This window comes from Osmia bicornis, chromosome 4 (genome assembly GCF_907164935.1).
Source record: "Osmia bicornis bicornis chromosome 4, iOsmBic2.1, whole genome shotgun sequence".
NCBI classification, from domain to species: Eukaryota; Metazoa; Arthropoda; class Insecta; order Hymenoptera; family Megachilidae; genus Osmia; species Osmia bicornis.
Genome location: NC_060219.1, coordinates 9,627,872 through 9,650,675, shown reverse-complemented (window position 1 = coordinate 9,650,675; position 22,804 = coordinate 9,627,872). Strand labels below are relative to the sequence as shown.

At 39.6% G+C, this 22,804-nt stretch overlaps 1 protein-coding gene across 1 annotated transcript; it reads right to left on the bottom strand.

Moving 5' to 3' along the window:
* Nucleotides 1–17,208: 17,208 nt before the first annotated feature.
* Nucleotides 17,209–19,334, bottom strand: LOC114874733 (fork head domain transcription factor slp1-like). The gene has a single exon (XM_029184301.2). The coding sequence runs from the start codon at nucleotides 19,108–19,110 to the stop codon at nucleotides 17,830–17,832; it is 1,281 nt and encodes a 426-aa protein (XP_029040134.1). The 5' UTR covers nucleotides 19,111–19,334; the 3' UTR covers nucleotides 17,209–17,829.
* Nucleotides 19,335–22,804: the final 3,470 nt, after the last annotated feature.

The following is a 22,804-nucleotide window of genomic DNA, read 5'->3' as shown; positions in this document are numbered from 1 at the left end:
GTCCGTGAAGAATGTCCATGTCCGCGAGTTGCCGTGAAAGGATAATCCGTCAGCGAGTCTCCTCATCCAACGGAGGAGCTAAACGCGGCTGTGCTCTCCTTTTTCCTCCAGCACGTTCTTTTACGCTGTCTCCATTTTAATCCTCCGCGTGATTGCATGCTCGATACCAGCTGAAACGCTCACGTGGAAGGAAGGACAAGCGGCGTGTATGAGAGCCTGCCAGACCGTAAACCCTTTACCAACTGCACAAGAAGGGAGGGGGTCTTTTCTTCTACTTTTGCCTCCATCTTCTCTTCTCCTTTTTCATTTTTTTCGACATTTCTATTTTCTAATTGAAAATTTAGGTGATGAGCATAAAGAGATTATCAACAGAGAATTAGCGAGCGTTTACTGTAATATATATATATTTGGAAAAAAATTGAAAATTTTCTTATGGAAAATGAAGAAAGAAGATTCCTATAAGAGGGACAGTGTTCGAGTGAAAAATAAATCGGTGTTATTTGTAAATGCGAGAAAAAGAGAAGAAAAGGGTGGAAAGGCGCGTGTCAAGGAGGTAAAAGGCGATCATTAGCTGGTTGTGACGAGGCATACTAATAGGCAACGGAGAATAGATGTCGAAACTTCCATGGACCTGATACAAGCCGGTCCCAAAGCGGCTCCTTTGAGGGCCTCGATACCTCTTCGTTCGCTTCACAGAGCCGAAAACCAGCGTTACGACAGATACACCTAACATCTCGACGACTTATTACTTACACCGTCTCTCGGGTATTTATTATTCATCCTTCGAACTCCACCTCCTCGTTCAGATGATGGTTTCTGACAGCGAACAAACGTGCCGTGTTATCGATTTAAAATCGTTCGGAAATCAATGAAACATCTTTATTGTAGCGATGATAATGGTCGTTAGGGTACAGGAGCTAGAATCATCATTAGTGTCAATGTTAAATAGTTGGAATATATTTTTTCATTTTAAATTCCAACCGATACTTTTCCCCAGAACGAAAATACTCATTTTCAAGATGAACTTTCTGACAAAGCTTTTAGTTTTAACTGATTTTCGTTGTAGCCAGAATTCTTTGTTCCAAAGGATATCGATTTCGAAGAGGAGAATCTTTTATCCTTTGGTGATCTACGCGAGAAAGGCAGGTACCTAAAAGATCCATCAAGAATCAAGTATATCGATGACAAAAACTAAACACACGTGTCGAGAAATCCTTAAAACAGGCTCATCGTTTTGACAGATCTTTCCTCTCAGGATCATTACACGACCGACTACTTTTTCTCATTTGTATCCTCCCATGGGAGACAGAACGAGAAGGGAAATAGAGATTTTTCGAAAATAACAGATGGATTGTTTACCTGGAACCCTGACAGAGTTATTTATTATTCGACTTTGGATTCCATGCAAATACATTACCTTGTATTTCTTTAACCATGTTAATTAACGTGGATATAGCGTTAAATGCAATTGTAAAAAATTTCTTATTTTGCAAAGATTATTTGCAAACTGTATTCTCGAACTGTTTGCCAGTGAATACACACCTTAATGTATTCGTTTTACCTGGCGAACCGGTTAGTTGGAAAGGAAAGAAACAAAAATCTGTAGCACTTTTAACTATGTACAGACGGAATATATGTGTGTTATTGTCAGAATAAAAGTAAACGATGTTGGAAAATAAAAATCTTTATTGCAACATAATTTTTAGTACAGTGTATACTATACAGGGATTGAAGGTTACAAGATTTTCTTTCAAGAAAAATGTTTCACCAGTAAAATCTCAGCTAACTACGGGATATTATTGAAATCTCTCCTGTACCTTTGGAAACTCTTTGAAAAAGCAAGTAGTGTTTTCGAAAATATTGTGAAAAATATTTATAGGATTTGGAAGGTACAATAGACTGTCTACAGTCATTAGGGGCGATTAGATTTTCAGCTAGTTTTCTTCTAGACATATTTGCATGATCGGATTTCTTTCGAAGCTCATTCACCCTCTTATATAGTTTCTCTGTTACACTTCCGGTAGGCAGCATTGATTCCTCCTTCTCTGTTAACCTCTTAGCTCGTGTGGCTGCCGACTGGAAGAAGGGTTGTCGGTCGGCTGGCCAAATATTTGTCGTAATTACTCCCGGAAAAGGGCTTTTTCTACTCCAAAGTCCGAGTAATCGCATTCGAACGTCCATCGGTGCACAAGCGGATTTTCGTTGGATGCTATTATAAGAGATTCCTTTCTTGTCCAACCGGAAACAGCTTGCTTTTGCTACTCTGTCGAACTAGCAAGTTTTAAGATACAGGAAATATTAGATTTCTAAATTTCCAAACTTCCAAATTCCTAAATTCTGAAATGTTCTATTTTCCAAATTTCCAAATTTTCAATTTGTCCATCTTTCCAAATCTATATTTGAAAATGGGAAATTTAGAATTTGGAAAGCTGGAAAATTGGAAATTAAAAATTTGGAAACCTGAAAAATTGGAAATCTGTAAAGCTAAAAAATTGGAAATTTGGAAAGTTGTCTGCTCTTCAACGCTTGGGAGTGTACGTGCACTGGACAGCAATTTTCGAGAGTTAGCAAGTTAGCGAAAGAGGATAATGCTCGCGTTGCAAGGATAAAACGAAAGGAGGAGGAGGCTGAAAGAAAAGGAGAGTGGCGGAGCTAGTGGGAACTCGTTCGCTGGTCGAACGAAATCATCATGATCGAAGAATAATCGAGGAGGACAGCTCTAACGGACGGTGGCATCTCAGTCATCGGCTGCAATCCCACGGCAACGTTCCGAGGCAAGGGTTGGCAGTTAAGATGGATCACCATGCGGCACGGCGTGTGTCGTCAAAGCGACGAGTTCCTCCAACCTCTTTCCATGCCTCGAGCCGAGTTTACCGGGTAACGAATAACTCTATACATGCCAGTTATTGTGATTTTATTCTGTTCGAAACGTGCCTAGTGTCATACTCTCCCGTCTATTCCATTTTGACGTCCACCTCTCTCGCGCCATCTTCCTCCGGCTTCCTTCCATTTACCACAATAACTGTCGCCTCTTTAGGAGTCGCCGATGCACGATGATCACTTTATTTAACCACGTTGACAACCGACATACTCCTGTCATATTTCTTTTATTCTTATCGCCGTTAACTTTGTCTATTTGTAACAATGCCGATGAACGCTCGGCTATGTTCCTACCGACCTCCTTCGTTCATTCTTATTTTTTAAACGTCATGACCCTTTCCTCGATGCGTCAGTGCATACCCTTTGGAATATTAAAAAGAAGGATTTGTTTCAATTACTGTAGACTTTGTTAAATGAAAGATGAAATTAATTTGTGAAAGAGTATCCTCAAAATTGTCAAGATAAGATTTCATTGAATCATAATTTAAACAAAAATTTTAAAAAAAGGACAGTTATTAAATTGTAAAGATTCTAAAATTATTTAAAAATGATTAACATTCCCACATATGTCAATAGCTGTACGTCCCTGCATAACATATGCCGATGCATTCTTTATTCTTGTACCAGAAACAGTAATTTCGAAAATGATGATGTATCAACGTGTCCCTGTATCAATTAGCCCGCCACACGATTATTAATCATATGTTGCTACTATCGGTAATTAGCTGTCGAATGGTGTCGTTGTTTCAAAGATAACGTGATGTAAATTACAGTGTCGAGTAGAAAGGAGGGATGATTCCAGCAAAGGGTGCTCCGAAAAGGTAACACTCAATAATTTGTATAATGAGCGTTTCACACCCGGACCGTTTTATCCGTTCAATCAATCTATTCCGTATCGCTGTTAGCAACGTGTAACCGTAATATACAAACACGCTAATCTAGTGATTCGACACCCCATTCTTTCACCCTGCTGTCATCTGTTCTTTTTTCGCAACGCTCTTCGATCGGTTTAATCGCCGTTGCGTGCAAACGTGCAAATGTTCATTTATAAAAGAACACTTTCCACTCCTAAAACCATTCCTGCAAAATTTCTATTGCTTTTCCTTTTATTTTCGAGTTGTCGAATTTCCATTGTAAATAAAATAACGTAATTTTGAGTTTTTTTCTCACGGATATTAACATCTGTACGCAACGTTCTGTAATGCTGCTGGTATGGAAGTAGGTAATGGTAATGCAAATAGCTGTGAAAAATATTTCTAATCGGCAATCATCGATAGGTACTCGAGGAAACTCCGGCCACGACATCGATACGTTCTTTTTCATCGATTCTTTAGCGTCATTGATACCCAATCATCCGTTCATGATCGTTTCATTGTCAGAAAACAGTTGGAGCTAAGTTTCTCACAGCCGTTACCGCAAACTCAAAAACTCGTTCAGCCGCGAACTTATAATAGTTAGCTTTCATACATTATCCATAAGATATTTGAAAAATTATTTAAATATTCTTTTATAATATTGCAATATTTTATAATATTTTAATTGAAACAATTAACTCCTCACCTTTAATAATTAAACATTAATTTATATGAAATTTAACTGTTGTATCAGGTAATTTAAGTAACGAAAGATTTGAATCTAGTGAGTAATAAAATTGTAATTACCATTGATTCGTCCAAGTAGATGAACGGCAGTGAGACAGAGAGCTCTCGTCTAAAGTAGATCAACACGTAAATTAAGTAATAGATACCGAGTGTTATATGACAGCGATCTAGAAAAATACCGTGTGACATCTTCACTGGACCAATTAAACGCCGCAGTCATTATTAGTAGTTAAATTGAATTAAATCAAGCTAATAAACGTCGCTAGACGTCTCTTCTTTGATCCTCCGATGTTGCTTTTCCTCACGCCAATTTGGCTTTCTTAAGTAGATACTTTTTTCCTCTTCAATTCCTATAAACAAAAAAAGCATACATTTTTTCAAAATTCAATGACTTATTTCCACAAATAAAACTTTAATTTCAAAGAAAATCTTAAAAAATAATTTTTTTTTATTTTCTATTTTATAGAGTGGAATAATCTGTTTTTCGAGTGAGTCAAATGTCTGTTGGAAAGAATTCAGAATCTCACAGAAGTTCAGTAGAGAATGATTCACATGATTCGAAGAAAATGCGTTCGGAAAGCGAGATTTCGCCATGATCCATTGGAGCGATCGTGGAATCGATTAGGTTCAGCATAAAGGTAGAAATAAAGGGACGATTAGGCAGTACAGGGCTGGAGGACAGGGAGTTGGTTTTCGAGGGCATTCGGAATCGTTAGTGCACGCCGTGTCCCGTGGAGTTCGATCAGCAGGAATCCAATGCTGTGCAACAAGTGGCCCCCGAGGCCAAGGGTTCCTTTCACTTCCAGCAAATCGTTCGTCTCGAAATTCTCTCTTCAATATTTCTCCCCACGTTTACACCAGCTTGAACCTACTACCCGAAAACTACCCATTCCTGTCTTGAAAGCTTGCAAAACTTCCGCCCTGTCGATATACTTTCAACACTTTGAAAACCATCATTTCTTTACTTACGTCTAAGTTTCCTTAGTGTCATCTAGGTGAGGGTTAATCTTTGAATTTGAGTATTTGAAAATTAAGAATTCGGGAATTTGAGTATTTGAAAATTTGTAAACTTGAAAACTTGAAAATTTGGAAGTTTGGGAATTTGGAAATTTAGAAATTTGTAAACTTGGAAATTTGGGAATTTGAAAATCTAAAAATGGTGAGGGAGTCGTTACACATTTAGTGAGAGAGGGCACCCTGATTCCTATTTAATTACACTAATAGGTATATGACACCCTTCTCGTTCTGAACGAATCACGAATTCCGTCCACACTTCGAAATTCCAAAGAATCTGTTTTTCAATTGTCCGAGCTCACAGAAACAAAAATACAAGAGAGAAAGAAAGAGTTCACTAAAAGAGGAATAATAAAAGAGGAGCGGAACGATTAGTTACAGGCGACGTTCGACTTTCTTGTCTTTATACCAACGATACATTCGTATGCAAATTTCCCTTAAACTATAGCTTCGCTAGTGATCGAAGAAACGACATTTACAAACGACAGACGACGTAGATTAATTTCTAAATTGTCGCCGTTTCAAAATCTGTTGTGATTTCAATGACGAAATATTAGAAAACATCAGACATAACATGACTCACTCCATTCAGAGTTTTTATAAAAAGTATGAATCTTTAAACAGTGTTTTATTATTCAAACAACTCGTGTATTTACGTCAAACATTTTCAGCAATTATGAGATGCAAATAATATAATAATCATAAACAATGAAATATTTATGAACTAAACTGTTTTTGTTAGTTATTGAATGGTAAATTTTACAAGCAAATTTTAGGATTAGCCTGGACAAAACTGACTCTTGTTTAAAGAATAAAAATTCAATTTTGAAATGATAATTTCACTAAAAAATGGGTTAATTAATTTGTACACCCAATAACATATACAATTTATTTAATCCAATTAATGTACTTAAGAAAAAATTTAGTTTTTCTGTACATTCCCGTTCTCGTTTAGCGTCTAAACGGAGAAGAAGAAGAAAGAGGAGGACAAATTAATATATCCGCTTTTTAATCTCACTGTAGAGGTTAATTCCAGCAAAGGGAGACGAGAAAGCAAGATAACGTTGGGGGGCCACGCGACAGGAAGACAGTTGACTCTGTCTGCCGAAAAACTATTCCCCGCTTCTCTTCTCTCTCGTTCCTCATGGAAACTTCTCAAGAAGTTCGAGGAGCCACGATAATCACGTAATAGCGCGAGCGATTAATCAATTAAAAACGACAAAAGTCACGACCCCCTCTGAATTCCGTACGCGTTACCACCAACTACTCTCGTCCCTTTCACAGCAAACGAGTATCAAGATTTTTTTACTCCAACCAAACTGATTGTTTTTTTCGCTCTTAATAAAACCCTTTAGGCGCTCTTCAAAACGAATACCATCACGAAATATCGTAAATTTTATTGTTTTATCATTTGGACTTTAAAGAGAAATTTAGAAAAAAATTTTCAATATTACAAAATTAATTTCTTGTTTAAAATATAAAATTCAAAGGATTGTGTTTCTTAAAGAAATTGAAAGTTAGCAAAATGATGACTTGGACATTTTTTCACTTGAAAACAAAAAATCCAAATGTTTTACTGTTTCATCAGGTAATAACTGGATTAATTGTATATGATTAAAGTGACAAAGAAGCGGCTGGCGAGGATCTTTGGCATAGATTCAGGCACGGAGGTTGAAGCGGTCGCGAGCAAAACATTATAATCTAAGGTCATAAGAGCAAAGACGTCGGGGAGCGCAGGAGGATTTATTTTATGGCATGTAATCCCCCGTGTCGAGATGCGAAAGACCTGTAACTCTTTTGTTGGCACCACGGGGTGTCCACACTTCCAAAGCAACCGCTAACTAATTCCTCTCGTGAATGCTCGGCCCTCCACCATTAAGCCCTGTTCACTATGCACTGCTCCCCATCATCCAATCGAATTCTTTCATTTTTTTTAATCCGCGACACGTTTTCGAATCTGTATATCCTATGGTTAAAAGAACCGTTTTACGCTTCTTAATTCAGAAACTCTCGTTCAACGATTCTAATACTTCTCAACGAGAAAAATGATTTTTTGAAATTTCGCAAGTGAATTTTAAAGAAATGAACCGGAAGCAAAATGTATCCACGAAGGAGTTGAAGAAGAACGGATGCCATAAAAAATGGTCGCTGCGCGTCGTTGACCAGCCCCATTAACCGTGGACGACGCATTTTACGGAGGACCAGCGGACTTTGTTTGTACGCAGAAATTGCTGGAGGGACGCCCACTCGCAAGACGCAGGAAACACAGATCCGAAGAGGACGCACGCGACGTCACTAGTAACGATAACACACCGTCTCGAATAGCGTGTACGCACACGCATAACGCTGAGAGGCCTACCACGCATCCACCATCATCGAAGCAATCTAATGTTGTCCACGTGCGCTTTTGCGATCGTCGCGAGTACTCTGGAGAACAGTCTGGAGAACACGAGAGACCCAGCAACTCGTTTCAACCTACTTCAATCCTAATACCTCTAACAAACTCCGTACTTCTTTAATTTAATTTTGAACCATACTGTTAATTTACACGAGTGATAAGATAATTTATTGTTTTGAAATTGCAAATGATAAGAATTTCAATTGGCTCCGTCAGAGGGTTAATGATACTTGATGTACCCACCTAGACTAGACAAACAATGATCGGTACAGTTTGAGAAGCAGTTATGAACAATTTCACAGTTATGGGAGTAATTGGCTTGTGATCCTCATAGACGCGAGGTCATCGAAAATCGAGAGGGCATCGCGTGCGGGGGCGCCTTGTATAGCTCACGATCAACCGCACAACAAATGCATTGCAAGTAATCCGTCTAGACGAAACGTAATGTCACCCTTTGAACACGCGGGTACTGTGACTAATCGATCACGACGCAGCCGGTCTTTTTGACCCTCTCCTCTAACTGCATCGAATTTTAACCGAGCTGCCTTTTTCCTCTCATCGTTCAACGATACTCGTGACGCTTAATCAATTAACATGTTCATTGTCAAACTTACTTAAAATGTATACCAGGATATTGGTCTAAAGTTAAACGTATAATTTTTAAACGAGAAGATTTCATATATTGGAAGAATAATTTTGGAAGGAATTTTGGAAATAAAAATAATATGAAATACGGGATTCAATTAAAATTAGGACTCTCTCCATGGTCCGCCGTCCGAGGTTCGACATCAAATATTAAACTATATACATATAAATAAAAATATTTTGACATGTCTTTATAATATTCTTGACCGAGCGAATAACTTTCTGACTCACTCGACAGAACTCACGAAATTAACGTATCAAATCTAGTGTTTCAAATTAGGAGCATCCTTTATATCCATGTCTACCCTAGGCACGCGTGAGCAGACATAACATTCGTAAAAAGGGAAGACAACCCGAACCCATTCACAAACGAGCGCAAATAAGAGCGGTGTGTACTTCTAGTTGAGGTTTCAGTCGAAAGTACATGACGAAACACGAATGACACGTGCACGCTCGCAACACAGCTTAAGCTGTTGTGAATCATGTGTTAACAGGACACCCATACAAGCATCAAGGATCTGGGAAATAATGAAGAGACCCGGAAGGGAAAATAGGTGGAGGTGCAGTAGAGCAGAAGAGGTTAGGGCTTTCCCATGCTGACTTTAATTTCACCCATTGTTCCCATGGCTGAGATTGATCATTTGCTATCCCTGTTTATTCACCATCGATCGACCTGGAAAATGTTAATCAATTTCATAGTTCAATGGAATTAAAATAAAAATGGAACTAGGTGTATAAAAATTCAAAGACTGAATATTAATATTATTAAGCGTGAGTGTAAAATGAAAATGAAAAATTTATGTTTCTGGAAAGTATAAATTTATTGGTGAACCAGTGTCAGGCTAATGGAACAGTTTACAGAAAGGGGTTTAATCTTGATGGTCCGAATGAAAGTGTTCTGTAAGAATATTTAAGCAGACTTTGATTGAAAGGGGTAGCAAAGGATATCGAAGGGATTGATTTCACATTGATGGATAATGGAAAGGGAAAAAAAAAGTCTTCCGGTCGTAAATTTTCGCGAGCCAAAGAAGCGTGGTCGGTTCCAATTGAATCGGTCAATTCTGGGGAGAAAAACGGTGGCATCCGGCGCGCGCTGTGGGGTCAAGTAGACGACCTCGTATCCTGGGTCTTGGTTAGACCCTTTGCCTCATTGACGGCTGCGCCCACAGGTCAAACTCCTTGACTTGCGACCGCTACCAGCTGCCCCCTAGACCACTTCACAATTATTCTTATCGTTCATACATATGTGTACACGTTGCGCGTGTAATCGTAAATAGTACTCACTGCATTATTCGTTTCATTCATAAATTCTACGATTCCAAGAAAGCTTCAACGAATGACTATCACGGCTACGCTTCAAACGGAGCAGGCCGATTCATGGTGCAGGAATGCCTTAGCCATCGAACGTACATTCGCGGAAATCAAAGTTCTTGGAAAAATACGAGTCTTCAATTCGATGCCTTTAAAAAATTAGAATAATTTCAATTATTCTGCGCCGTTCATTGGTAACATTTTAAACGTGTCGAAATACGAAAAAATATTGAAATTTCAAATTAACCCTTTCAATGGTAAGGGTGATAAATGGTGCAATAGAAATGTTAAAAATAACGAGGCTATTACAGTATTGTGAAATAAAAATGAAATATAGACTAATTTGACTGATTGTTCTTTTACAGTATTTGATCATTTAGTAACTGGAACAATATATCCTTCCAATGATACCTGATTGTTTTGGAAGAACAATGTTCAAGGTAGTTTCATCGATTCCCGTTAATAGCGGTACAAGTTGGTGAGAATAATAGGGGTCGTTTTGTTCCACAGCTGTGCCACTTGTATACATAATACGCGCCACTTACGAAATCGAGCATCAGAGGGTTAAACCCGATAAATCTCCTTCGCTCGCCCTTTTGCTCCGTCTTTTTCTCTTTGTTTTCATTTCTACGCTACTCATTCTCGAATCTTTGTTCCCTACGTAACGTCCTGTTTGTTTTAAAGGGTCACGAGTGCTGTTCAAATGGGCAACGGGTTAACACATCCAGAATGTAGACACGTTTTCATGATCGTTCTGATCCCCTTGCGAACCTTCCTCTGCAACAAATCAGCCGTTAATATACGTACGTACACGCAGGAATAAATTCCTCCTCTTAAACAGGATCAATCGTTATTTTCTTCCATTATTAACAATGTGAAGAAAATACAAACTCTTCTAGCTTTATACACAATTAAACACAATTTTGATATTTTCAAAAATAAGTTTTTAATTAAAAAATAATTAACGTGATAGCGCTAGTTGGTGTTAAATTTCAGAATTAAATTATCAGGAACAGGTGTAGCATTGTAGGGTTGAAAATGAAACGAATAATTTGCACTTTCTTATAAAATAACGTAACTTATAAATTGATAATCTATCATAATCGAATTTATCTCTGGAGTGACAAGTATCACGGAATGTTGTAGGTCTGCCGCATCAGAGGGGTGGATGGGTCAAGGTAAAAAGGGGAGACGGAAAAAATGTTCGGTGGAGAGTATGCAGTGGGTGGCACGCGCCCAATGCCGTAACTTTAATATATAAACGCTTAACAGGCTTGGTGTAACACGAGACACACCGGAAGGGACGTCAGCCGAGTGTCACTCAGTCATTCAGTCAGCTCCACTCGTTTCGTGGCCGCTTCTCGTTCGCTAACCTCCCTCTTTCTCTGCCGCCCCCCTGTGCCATTCTTGCGGTAAGTGTTCGCGCGAGTACGTCAGCACGCAACACGCATGTAATGTACGCGCACGCGTACCCGTACTCGCACTCCTATTTCGAAGGATGAGATCGTGTTTCGAGCAAACCACGATAAGAGGCGAGGGGAGAAAGAACACCAGCCTTATCTAACTATTAATTCACTCCAACCCCTCTCCCCCCTCTCTTTCGAGCACGCTTTCTTTTCTATTGTCGAATCATCCCTCCACGGTTTTCGATCTCTTTCATTTCGCCTGAGAATTTCGAGATTTTTATTAGGTACTTTAATACATTTTTTACGTAATAATTGGAGGAGGAAAAATATAAATAATGTGACTTTAATGATTACTAATTATAGGATGGTAAAGCGATTAAAGTCTAATATGATTTTTTCTTTTTAATTTTCAGATTCATATTCTTTTGGCTTTACCGAGTGGACATCTCCCTTTAAATGGTACGAGATTTAGACACCATTGAACCGCTCGTTTAAATGGTCATTTATTAGAAGTGCGGGAGATAGAATGGGAGAAAGCAAGGATACAAAGACACCAGCATTGATTGCACTTTAATTCACCTTCTCTTTCTCTCGTTCTTTCGAAGTCTATTCCACTCGAATGGGTCAAACGTTTAAGCAGGAAGTGCATCACCCCGAGAATACGAGTTTCATCTTTCATTGACGAAGAACTTCTTTTTACGAACTCGTTTGCTTCATTACAGAATCAGTGTTTTTGTTTAGAGACCACTTTGGTTGCATACGGACAATGCGAGTATTGGTACCATTTTAGAGGGCGTTTAAAATTTCAACATCGAGGCAATTCTTTGATTATCTTTGTAATTTAACAACTGTAACATTGATAAGTAACGTGGAAAGAAGCCAATCGTTGTACAAACAGCTGATCTATTTAGTCAAGCAATTAACTTTGAACTCTTGAACGTCCTCTATCTAAGGTTTCTTTTCTCATTTACAAGACGTTTGAATTGGGACAACCCTTTTTCTGTTTTCAACCCCTCAATTCGTGTATTTATCTATTTACCTATTCCTTACGGATAGATTACAATTCCGCAACAGTGCTGGAAGAAGCTTTCTGCGGGAATTCTCAAGAAACAATTACCAACCTAAACGAAGTTAATTGAAGCCATTCAAGATCATGGCGAACGTGTCGGTGCCGGTTGTAGACGAAGACAAGAAACAACACTGTAAACTCGGTTTTGCTGAGTTTACTCGGCGTGTAAACGAGCGACTGCTCGTTTTCACCGCGCCTAATAATGTTAAATGAAGCGCCTACGAGTGTCTTTCTTGTCCATCTTGGCTCAGTCTTTGTCGTCAAGTCTTTGCGACACAACACGTTTCCGGCCGTTATCCCTACCTTTCAACCCCCAATTTATTTTTTTGCAAAAGCAATTTTAAACAATATTATTAATATTTGCCAGTAGTCTATAAACTTTGTGATGGACAAATTTTCAAATTTTCAAGTTTCCAAATTATCCAACCTTCATATTTTCAAATTTTCAAATTACCCAACATTCAAATTTTCAAATTAAAAATTTTCTACCCATCACTAATTTAAATACCTATAGAAGACATGTTGACCAAGTACCTTTTATTCTGCAATCAGACTTATACGATGAAGGAAGCAATTGGCAGAATTTATTTCATTGATCTAACCTCGACTCCTTTTACTTTCCAGCCTTTCGTGTTGTTTGTCGCTTTCTTCTCCTCCCTCGACGTTTCAACAGAGACATACGAGTAGTCCGCTCATTCATTCGGCTGTTCGACGACCGTACATTCATTCATTCATTCATTCATTCGTTTAACACTTTTGTGCTACACGAAGATACGGGCCGTCTGTCGTTGGCGGTATGCGCCTGGGAACCTCTTAACCGTTTTGTATAACGTGATTACTTCAATCCTGTTTCTTCCCTTTACTACCACCCGAATCCCGGCTAGATTTTATTAAATCTCGTAAACATAATCATCAAATTCCTTCGTCGCACCATTTGTAACCATTAATAATGCGATCGAGCGAATATCCTGTTTGTTGATCAATTCCATTTTTTTTTTTTTTGTTAATCAAGGTTATGTCGTAATAGGTATTGAAAAGACGGATGAAAAGTGGGCGTCTTCGAACGAAGGCGACGCGACTGAAAGGCCGCAAACTGGTTTGCTCCAGACGTCTAATCGCGAGCTCGTAATTGCTACCAACTATGCGGAGGTGGCGATGAACATGGTACTGTTGGCGGCCTCGCGTCCTCTCTCTTTCTCTCTCAAATAAATTAACCGAGTCGTCTTGCGACAGTACGAATACTTACATAGGTACGCGGCCTTACGTCATGCGCGCGTGGCTGGCTAACGGAGTACTTGATACTATCCTTGAATCTTACTCGAAATTGGCCGCAATCAAAGTGCCACGTCAACATCCCCTACGCGTCGCTACTCATCCACCGCGTTTGACTCATGGAAATCGAACACGCTTCCACTTAGAAGAATATTTTCTTCCATGGAAGTCTGAATTAATCATAGCACTATTTCACTACTCCTTCCTTTTGTTTTTTCGTTACACGTTCGATAAAAATAATAACCGATTACAGAATAAACGTAGAAATGTAGGAAGAAGATTTCAAAACGCTCGCTACGAAAATTCTGACGGTTTGAAAGAAATGTCGGAACGCGTTTGGAATAAACCGCAAATCAACCACCATTCCTCTCACGGCGCATCCCCATAGGCTAGAAATTCGATGTGAAGCCCCTCTTCCACCCTTGGGTCCCAAGTGGGACAGTTACCCTACGAGAAGAGGAAACCTTCTGTTCGGAACCAAAAACCAGTCTATTCCTTTGCCAGTGGAGGGGGGAGGAAGAGATAGGAGGGAGAAAGAGGGTGAAACTATATGGAACGATTGGTGCAATGCGCGCGTATGCACAAAAATAATGTAACACGGTACCATTGAAATCTATTGACGCGACACCCTGTACAAATGCGTCGCACACGTGTGATGCGCCCATTCTGTTTACGAATCTCGGACCAAGGGTGGTTATATACATGTGTTCGTGACTTCTGTGGGAACGCAAAATGGCGATGTCAAAATAACCGCAGGCAATTTTGGAACCGATCGGACAAGTTGGATTTCTTTTGGAAATTTCACAACGGATAGAGACGGATGTCGATTATTCAAATTATTTGAGATCCATAAAAGTGATGGAAATATTCGAATCTGAAATAGTAGATAATTATTGTTAAATGCATTGAATTATAAAAACTAAAAGATTTCAGTATTGAACCGAAGATTATTAAATATTTTATTATAAGCGTGGCTCTCTCCATGGTCCGCCGTCGGTGGGTTAATTACCCACTCTATGTAAACGAGTTATATTGAAAAGTTTTATTTGAAATATTATTTGAAGTATCTATTATTCGCAATAATTTTTCTCATTACAGAAATGAAACACTTTTTATTTTTATATAAAATCTCAGTTTGTTTAGTTGTGCTAGCTGTTACAATGACACTCTGTATGTATAAATTAGCGAATTATGGCATCGTATCAAGGGCTCCGAAAGACATCACGGCAACCCTAGTCACCGACTCTGCGAATAACGCTGACGACATCGACAATAATGTAATAGCGCAAAGTAATTCAGCGAGTTACCGACTACTTACTAAAATGCCAGGAACACTTACGATCTTTACGTGTTTTGCAAGCCCTGCCTTCTCTGTTATCAAATTCAAGCAGGTATTGCAAATACTTTAAAAAATAAAAATTTATAATAACCTGTAAAGAAAATACAGTAATATTAAAAATAAAAAAGAATCTTGAAATTAATCCGTGAATAATGGATGACGTGGTAGTTACACGCATAGCGGATGCTGAGTCAAACATGGCATATCCGCAATCAAATTTTTATGTCAGATCTTAATCTTGTTAGAAATTTCAATTTTTAAAATTATATTACTGTTTAGGGAAGGTTATAATGAGAGATTGTTATAACGGAGAAGAAACATTATTTAACCCTTTAGTTTTTAATACCTCGTGTATCTAGTAATAGAGACATTTATTTTAGGTAAAAAAGTGGTACTATTTCTCAACGAAGATAGAGGTGAACATCTATCGTATACACGGAGAAGTAACATACGCACAGACCACTTGGAGCAATTGACCACGCAAGTGTTTACCGTCCCCTTCGACTACGTGATGCTATGCAACATTCGTTTAGTCTTGCTTCGTATGTTGCTGTCAACCGTTATCAGTTCAGTAGTAATGCGCAATGACAGAGAGCTAATTTCTAACAAGTATTTCTGTAATTAGCAGATTTGCTACTCGCGATCATGCGTTACCTGTTCCAATAAATCTGATAGTTGTGCATGAACGATTATTTATTTAGAGAGACCTCAAAGCCGCCGATGAAAGTAGTTTATCTAGGTACCGTTATTGTATTTTTAATTAAACTATCAACTTTATGTGATTTTTTTTTATTTGCAACATAGTAGACTGATATGTTAACACTGTAATTAGAACGACGGACGTTCAAACAAGCGATTACAAACTTTCACTTAAAAATATTGCAGCTACATTTCGTTGGGTAATTAAATTATCAATTATTCTTTTCTGAATATTTATAGATATCGATAAAATGGAACATGTATTTTTAGTAAATATTAGCTAATGTATCCCATCTTTGCCAAAAATTATTTTTGCTTAAATTTTGCAAAATCAAGTAAGAAATAATTGCACAAAATTTCAACAAAATTGTTATCATAATTCTAAAGGAAATTAGGAAAAGTTACTTAAATTCTTATGTATTTTGTGATCGCGATGAAATATTTTCAACTAGCGAGTGAAAAATAAAATATTCGATGAAAGGAAAGATACATCGGTAATTCCGAACGATCGGAACGCAACGTCAAAGAGGAGGTTTAAAGATAGAAGAATGCGAAACACGTCTGTCAGTGGAGAGGCCGCGGGACTCACAATCTCATCTACAGATCTTAATCGGTTGCCTCTTTCTTTCTCTTTCTCGTTTGATTCTCGGCCCTTCAAACGCTTCAACTCCCCGTTCAACGTACACGAGCGTATGCTATTATCTTATTTACGCCTCATTGTCTCAATGTATCATACCAATATCGAGCGGTCGCTAGTACCGAGCAACAACACGTTCCTGATTCGTGTCCACGTGAAAGTAACCCGCCTAGAATTTCTAAACTATGCTCTATCGATTCCAACCCCGGAAAAAGAAACGAGTCTCACACGTAATAATCCATTGCAAACCTTTTCTTCTTCTAATAATATCATTACTCTCCAATTCTAATTTTTGAAAATTTTTTAGTTTTGTTCTTTCTAAGATTATTTCTCCACCGAATTCCCTGTACTGCAAAAACTACTATCAACATCTATGTGTAGGTAAAATTTGGATTTTCATAGGAATTTAAAAAGTATTTTTTTTTCTAGGAGCAAAGATCCAGAAAAGAACAGCGCCGGGTGAGTTTAATGGACGGACCTCGAGGTTAGGATGAGTTGGTAAACCCAAAGGACGAGGATACTCGTGAAGGTCGTTGGACGTTGGAATATGGTTTATGGTTATATTGAAGCAGTAAAGCAATTTCCTATTTCGAAGCTTTCGACCTCGCTTCGTTCTACGATTATCCATTGACTTTGCCCGGCGAAACTTTTATTCCGTGCTGTGTTTTGACAGCCGGCGGGTTCTGCCTGTTACTTTTACGATCGCCGGAGATGGGATTTTAGCCGCGTTCCGCGATATTTATTACTCCGTGCAAAGTGTACACTAAACCGAATCAAAGGTGTTAGAATGAAATTTGTAAGTTGATGGTTTGAAAAAAAAAAGAAAGTAGACTAAGTAGATTAAGTAATTAGTAGCACAACTAAGGGTCAGCAAGCCTATCCATTAGGAAATTAAAAAACTTAAGGACCAAGGATGATTGACAAATATTAGACAATGTTTATCTAGAAAAGTTTTGAACATTTATTTCGAACGATCATACACACGAGATCCATGTGTATCCACGACTTTGTAATGTATACATGTATACATACCTATACACTATATCCATACTTTTACGAATAACAATCTGCGACTATGTACATAAATTAACAAAATCGAGGAATCTCGATGACCACGATAGCTTCAATTATCACGTCGATCATCGTTAATTGAGACCAAGATCGAGGCATCGCGGTCAACGATATCGAAGACCAGAGATCAATCTAACCAGACTTATTTACAGTAATACATATATTATTCTACGTTTCGAAGATCACACTTGGGTGGCAGGGTTGAACATCCCCTTAGAATCGCATTTCTTTTTTTACAGTTTTGGTATCGGTTCACGTCGAGCGTTTTGAACGTCGAGTTCCTCTTTCTAGTCTTTACGTTCTAATATTTACAGATGAAGAGAAAATAAACGTACATACAATATATCACCGCGTACGAATTAACTGGGACGAGTAGGAGAAGTTTCCTATCCGACGTACGCCAATCCAACATAGCAGTTCTCGGAGTCGGCCCAGGCTGAATAAACCGTAAGTCACACGAACACGAGTGGCGTAAGGCCTAAATTGTTCAGCTTTGCCTTCCGGTGAGCACTGTGATCGGTTTTAGCAACAACTGCGGAGGACTGTGAAGGAGAGACCTCGGTTGTTGAACGCCAGTGGAGTTGCAAATGGTGACCGGAGGCGAGTGAGGCGACATCGGTTCAGGACTGCTTCCAGGAGACGCGGTGGCTGAGGTCGGTTGACCCAACACCGGGGGTTGATTCACGTGATACCTGGCCGGTTGCTGATTGTGACCGAACATGGCGGCGGTGGTTTGATGTTGTTGATGCGCCGCCAGTGATCTGAGAGTGGAGTAGAAGTCGTACGGATTGCCGGAGATGGGGATCCCCGAGGTGGTGATGCCGTTTGGATATCCGGTGGTGGTCGGTGGCTGGAGCAGCCTTTCCATAGAGAAAGGTCCGTGTGCTGGAGGTGCCGCGGTGGCTGGTAGCGGCTGAGGTTTGCAGGGTAAATTGCTGGTCGAGCTGGTGGCCGCGCCGGGTAACAAGCTGGCTGGATAGCCGGCGGGAGTGGAATAAGCGCCGCTGGCCGGAGGATACGCGGCAGCGCGATGCAGATACGGAAGCGTGTACAGAGACGCCGGCCATCCGGGTGGCGCGTATGCCGATGGATACAATCCGCCGAGTACCACGCTCCTTTTGAACGCGGCCAGCCGAGATCTGGAGGCTGCGGTGGTCCTCCTGCGGAGCTTGCCGGTCGTCCCGCCGATGAACACATCCTCGGAGCTCGGGTCCAGCATCCAGTAGTTCCCTTTGCCCGGGTCATCGTAGTGGCGGGGTACTTTGACGAAACACTTGTTCAACGAGAGGTTATGGCGAATGGAATTCTGCCAGCCTTGTTTATTGTTCTCATAGTAAGGAAAGTGACGCATTATGTATTCGTAGATGCCGTTCAGGGTGAGCCTCTTCTCGGGACTCTGACGGATGGCCATCATGATCAATGCGTTGTAACTGTAAGGAGGTTTCTCGCACTTTTTCTTCTCGTCACTTTGCCGATCTTTGGAGTCTTTCTGCTCGGAAGAAGAAACTGAGTTCGCGGCGTTTCTGGAGCAATCCAACGGCGGTGTTTCGGTGCCACCGTCCCCCGTTACGTCCAGATCACTGGAATCCTCGCTATCCTCGACGTGACTGATCTCCGGGGAGGTGGACCGACTAACCGATGGTGCCGGAGTTCCGGCACACGCTTCCGGCAGGATACTGCGGATACTGAAATTGCTCTTGAGGGCAGCCCGCGGTGGTGGCGATGCTGTCACCGTGTGCTGCTCACTGGAACCTTCCATATTCACCATACTTTCGACGCGTCGCTTCGAGAATTTTTGTCGCACACTTTTGATTCTCGCGAAACGACAAACGCGATTTTATGATCGATTCGACGAACACATAAAATAGTTCACAGATTTCAAACGGAAAACACACCACAAATTTTGTAATAATGTTTTTCCTCAGAGTTTATAGTCCTGCTCCTTGCACGGGTCGAACTGGTCTCGTAAGCTAGAATAGATGTTACCCCAACAGAGCGATACCGCGCATTTGCCGTCATCCCCGCCACGCACCGTATTTATACCATCCCTTTGGCCACGCCCCCTGAGCTGCCGACGGCAACAGCAAACAGAGATCGGACCAATCAGCACGGCTGCTGTTCGCTTTCCACCGGCAGCTACGTCTCCCCCCACCATGCTGTTTTGCGGCCAATGTTTGACAGCAAATAATGCAAACAGCGCGGAATTACGACGGGGGCAGGGATTTCGATGGTGGCCGATCGGGCCTGCGCCGGTGGTGGGGTGCGCAGCCGCAAGCTAGACGCGAACCCGCGAACCCGAGTATCCAAACAAATCCAAACGCGATTGCTGCGTTTCTACGCCCTCTTACGGCGGCCAAAACTCCGCGGGAAACGCGTTCCTCGTCCACGCATGAATACACCGTACAGAAAGAGGGTGAATGCCCTTTGTTGCTGCTGCCGATGCTTTGCCAGCTTACATGGCCGTTCGATCGAATTGTACAACCTTCGAAATCGATACCTATCCGCGATTATTTTTTTATAGTGAGCGTTCAATAATTTCGTGCATTCGGAGGCTAAGGGTGAGATTTTTAGACACAGGGAATTATGGTTTATATAAATCAAGAGAAAGGGAAATGATGGATTTTCGTATGGGTAAGTATTAAAACAAAATAGAACACTTACCTACTAATTTGTTATTCTAACTCTAAGGAGTGTTAGATTCGCTTCGCTACAGCAATTAAGTAAATTAAGTAAAGGTAATTCATATACAGGTATTGAACACGATGCGTTAATTATTTAGAAAATAAAGAAAAATATATGAACAAACAGCTTAACAAAAGTCCAACAGCTACTTCTAAGAAAAAAGTGCCACTTCAATTTCCACGTCATAGATATACCTACTACAATTAGTAATAAAGGTTGATTAATACAACCTAAATACAAGGAATTGGAAAAAGGAAAACGGACAATTTAGGCAACCATCGTACCCTGAAAATTGTATTAAATTTCGCAATTCAAAAGGTACAATAGAACAAGTGATGGAGTTTGATATTTTCAAGAAGGGAAACGTTTCAACTTAAATGCACCTGATACATTTCACTGTGTAATAGTTGTACTTAAAACTAACTTGTAAATCAAGAAGGATAAATGAATAAAGAGTACCTACCATAGGGTAGTGGGCATTAATTAGCGAGGGTGGTGAAAGAGGTATTAAGTAAAATTATTTGTAACTGAGTGAATAGTAAAATGGTATATATGTACAAGTTTGTACTTGCAAACTGCAAAACTCGATATAAAACTTGTTATAAGGGACTTGTCCCACTCCAGGAAAAAACTTAGTCACACCCCTGAATGTATTATACTTACATCTTGTTCAATTAACTTCTTAATTCTTTTACAATTTACAAGTTAACTAACATTATTTACCGTTACGGTAACAGCGACCGAAGATTGTATTATACAGAAGAATAATGTCGAATGGCAAATTTCCAAATCGATGTATGGCGTTCTATGTAGCATTAATGGTTTTCCCACTAGAAGCGCGTAAATTACGGCTTAAGACGGTATAGGTATAGGTATAAAGGGGAGGAGTGGCTAGCCCACGACCTGTTAAATCGGATAAACTCAATCTATTGTTTCACGTTGTTCGACTAACAGGATTAAGTCGTAGGTAATGAGGTGACTCTTATTTCCCGTCACCTGCGACAATAACTATTCTATTTATGTTCCCGATGCCATTAGCTTCTGATTTTATGACCGATGTTACGTCGAAGAAACCTATACAAAACCGCTGTACCCGGGGGTAAAACCATATATCATATCTCTTTCTAGAATTCAATTTTCAAAATTCCAAGCTCGCTTGTCAGTTGTTCCTGGCCATACCAAAGTGTTTGTCAACATGTTGGTCACGAAAGAGGGAAGGTAATTTAGACACTCTTATTTCAGCTGTTTACTAGGTAATTATTTTTTCAAGTAAGTAATTTACAAATTCAAACGCTGAGTCATCCTTCTTTAATTGACAGCAAGAATGAAATAGAACCTCTTTTTTGGAATTTGTCAAGGATTTTATATTTTGTTTTTTTAATTAATTTGTCAAAGGTTAATCTTTGCTAACATTTTTTCTTTTTTTATTGTTAGAATAAAATTTATTTATTTCTGCGTTTAACGATGCTACGAGAATGAAATGAATGACTAATTGTAGATTCTATTCGACGACAATAGCGAATGATCGTGACAATGGAGACCAATCGTTTAGGTGGCTCAATCGAATCGTCTGGACGAGATAATGGCCACCTGTGAGTTCAGAGACGCGTCCAAGCATAGTAGTCGGCTCGTTTTATGTGTGTGCCGTTCTTAAGGACGCAACAGAACGCACGTTTTTCGGGGTAAAGCTCGTTAATCCTAAAAAGGCACCGGTGTCTACTCGAAAACGATGCCTTGTAGATTTCATCTTATTCCGGTGGGAAAAACTCTTGGTGGTCGAAAGAAACCAGAACACACGGAGGCGCATGCCTTTTTCAAAAGTCAGCAAATGAGAAATCTTAAGAACTTGAAATTTTTAATTTTTTCTTAAGAATTTATACAAATTCTCTGCAATTTTTCTGTTTTTGTTATCGTGAAAAATTTTATTCTATTTTTTCTTTTTTTTATTCATTAAGAAATCTAATTTTAGGCTTCGCAGGGGTTGTTAAAAATCTTAAAATGCATTAATCTATTTGCATAAATTTCAGGAGGGATTGCGAGGAAGAGGGGGATGCGGCTGCGAAAGATGACACGGAGGGAAAAGGCACGTGACAAACGTGAAAAAGGGACGCAAAAGGCAAAAAGGACGCGGGTTTCCGAAAGGAGGCATCGGAAGAAGCAAAGAACGTTTTTCGGGTCGCCGGTACATCTTTATACGAACTGCTCGACCCCCCATCGTGAAAACGTCGTCACCCCGTGGCGACCCATCGATTTACCTGTATCCTTGCTGCTCCCACTTTCACGCTGCTTTTGGACTTTCCTATCCATATATTTAAACCTCTCACAGCTCTCACTAACTCTAATAATCGAAAAGTTTGCCAAATTTTTTATAAATATCGATAATTTATAAATTTATTACTAGGTATATTTTAATAATTTTGAAAACAGGTACTTCATGATCCAACATTTTATTATGGACTATTGTTTCTCTGCATTGAAATGATCTGTTTCCAAAATATTTATTTATTCCGTTAATAGATTAATATTTTTTTATTTGTCCACAGAATTTCAGAAGTTCCTTTTTGTAATGCGATGAGGTGGTTCAAAGCCGTTACTAGCTAAGAAATTCGGCACAGGTCTCCGAACCGTATCAAATCGTAGTCCCAGAACGTTCATTACTTCATTATCGTAGAAGAAATTCGTATTCGTTACAGTTCTGGAAACCGGATGGGTCGTCTATTTTTTTCTTCCCACGGGAAAACTCGAATTTTCCAAAATAGGAATTTGCTATTTTGTCTACA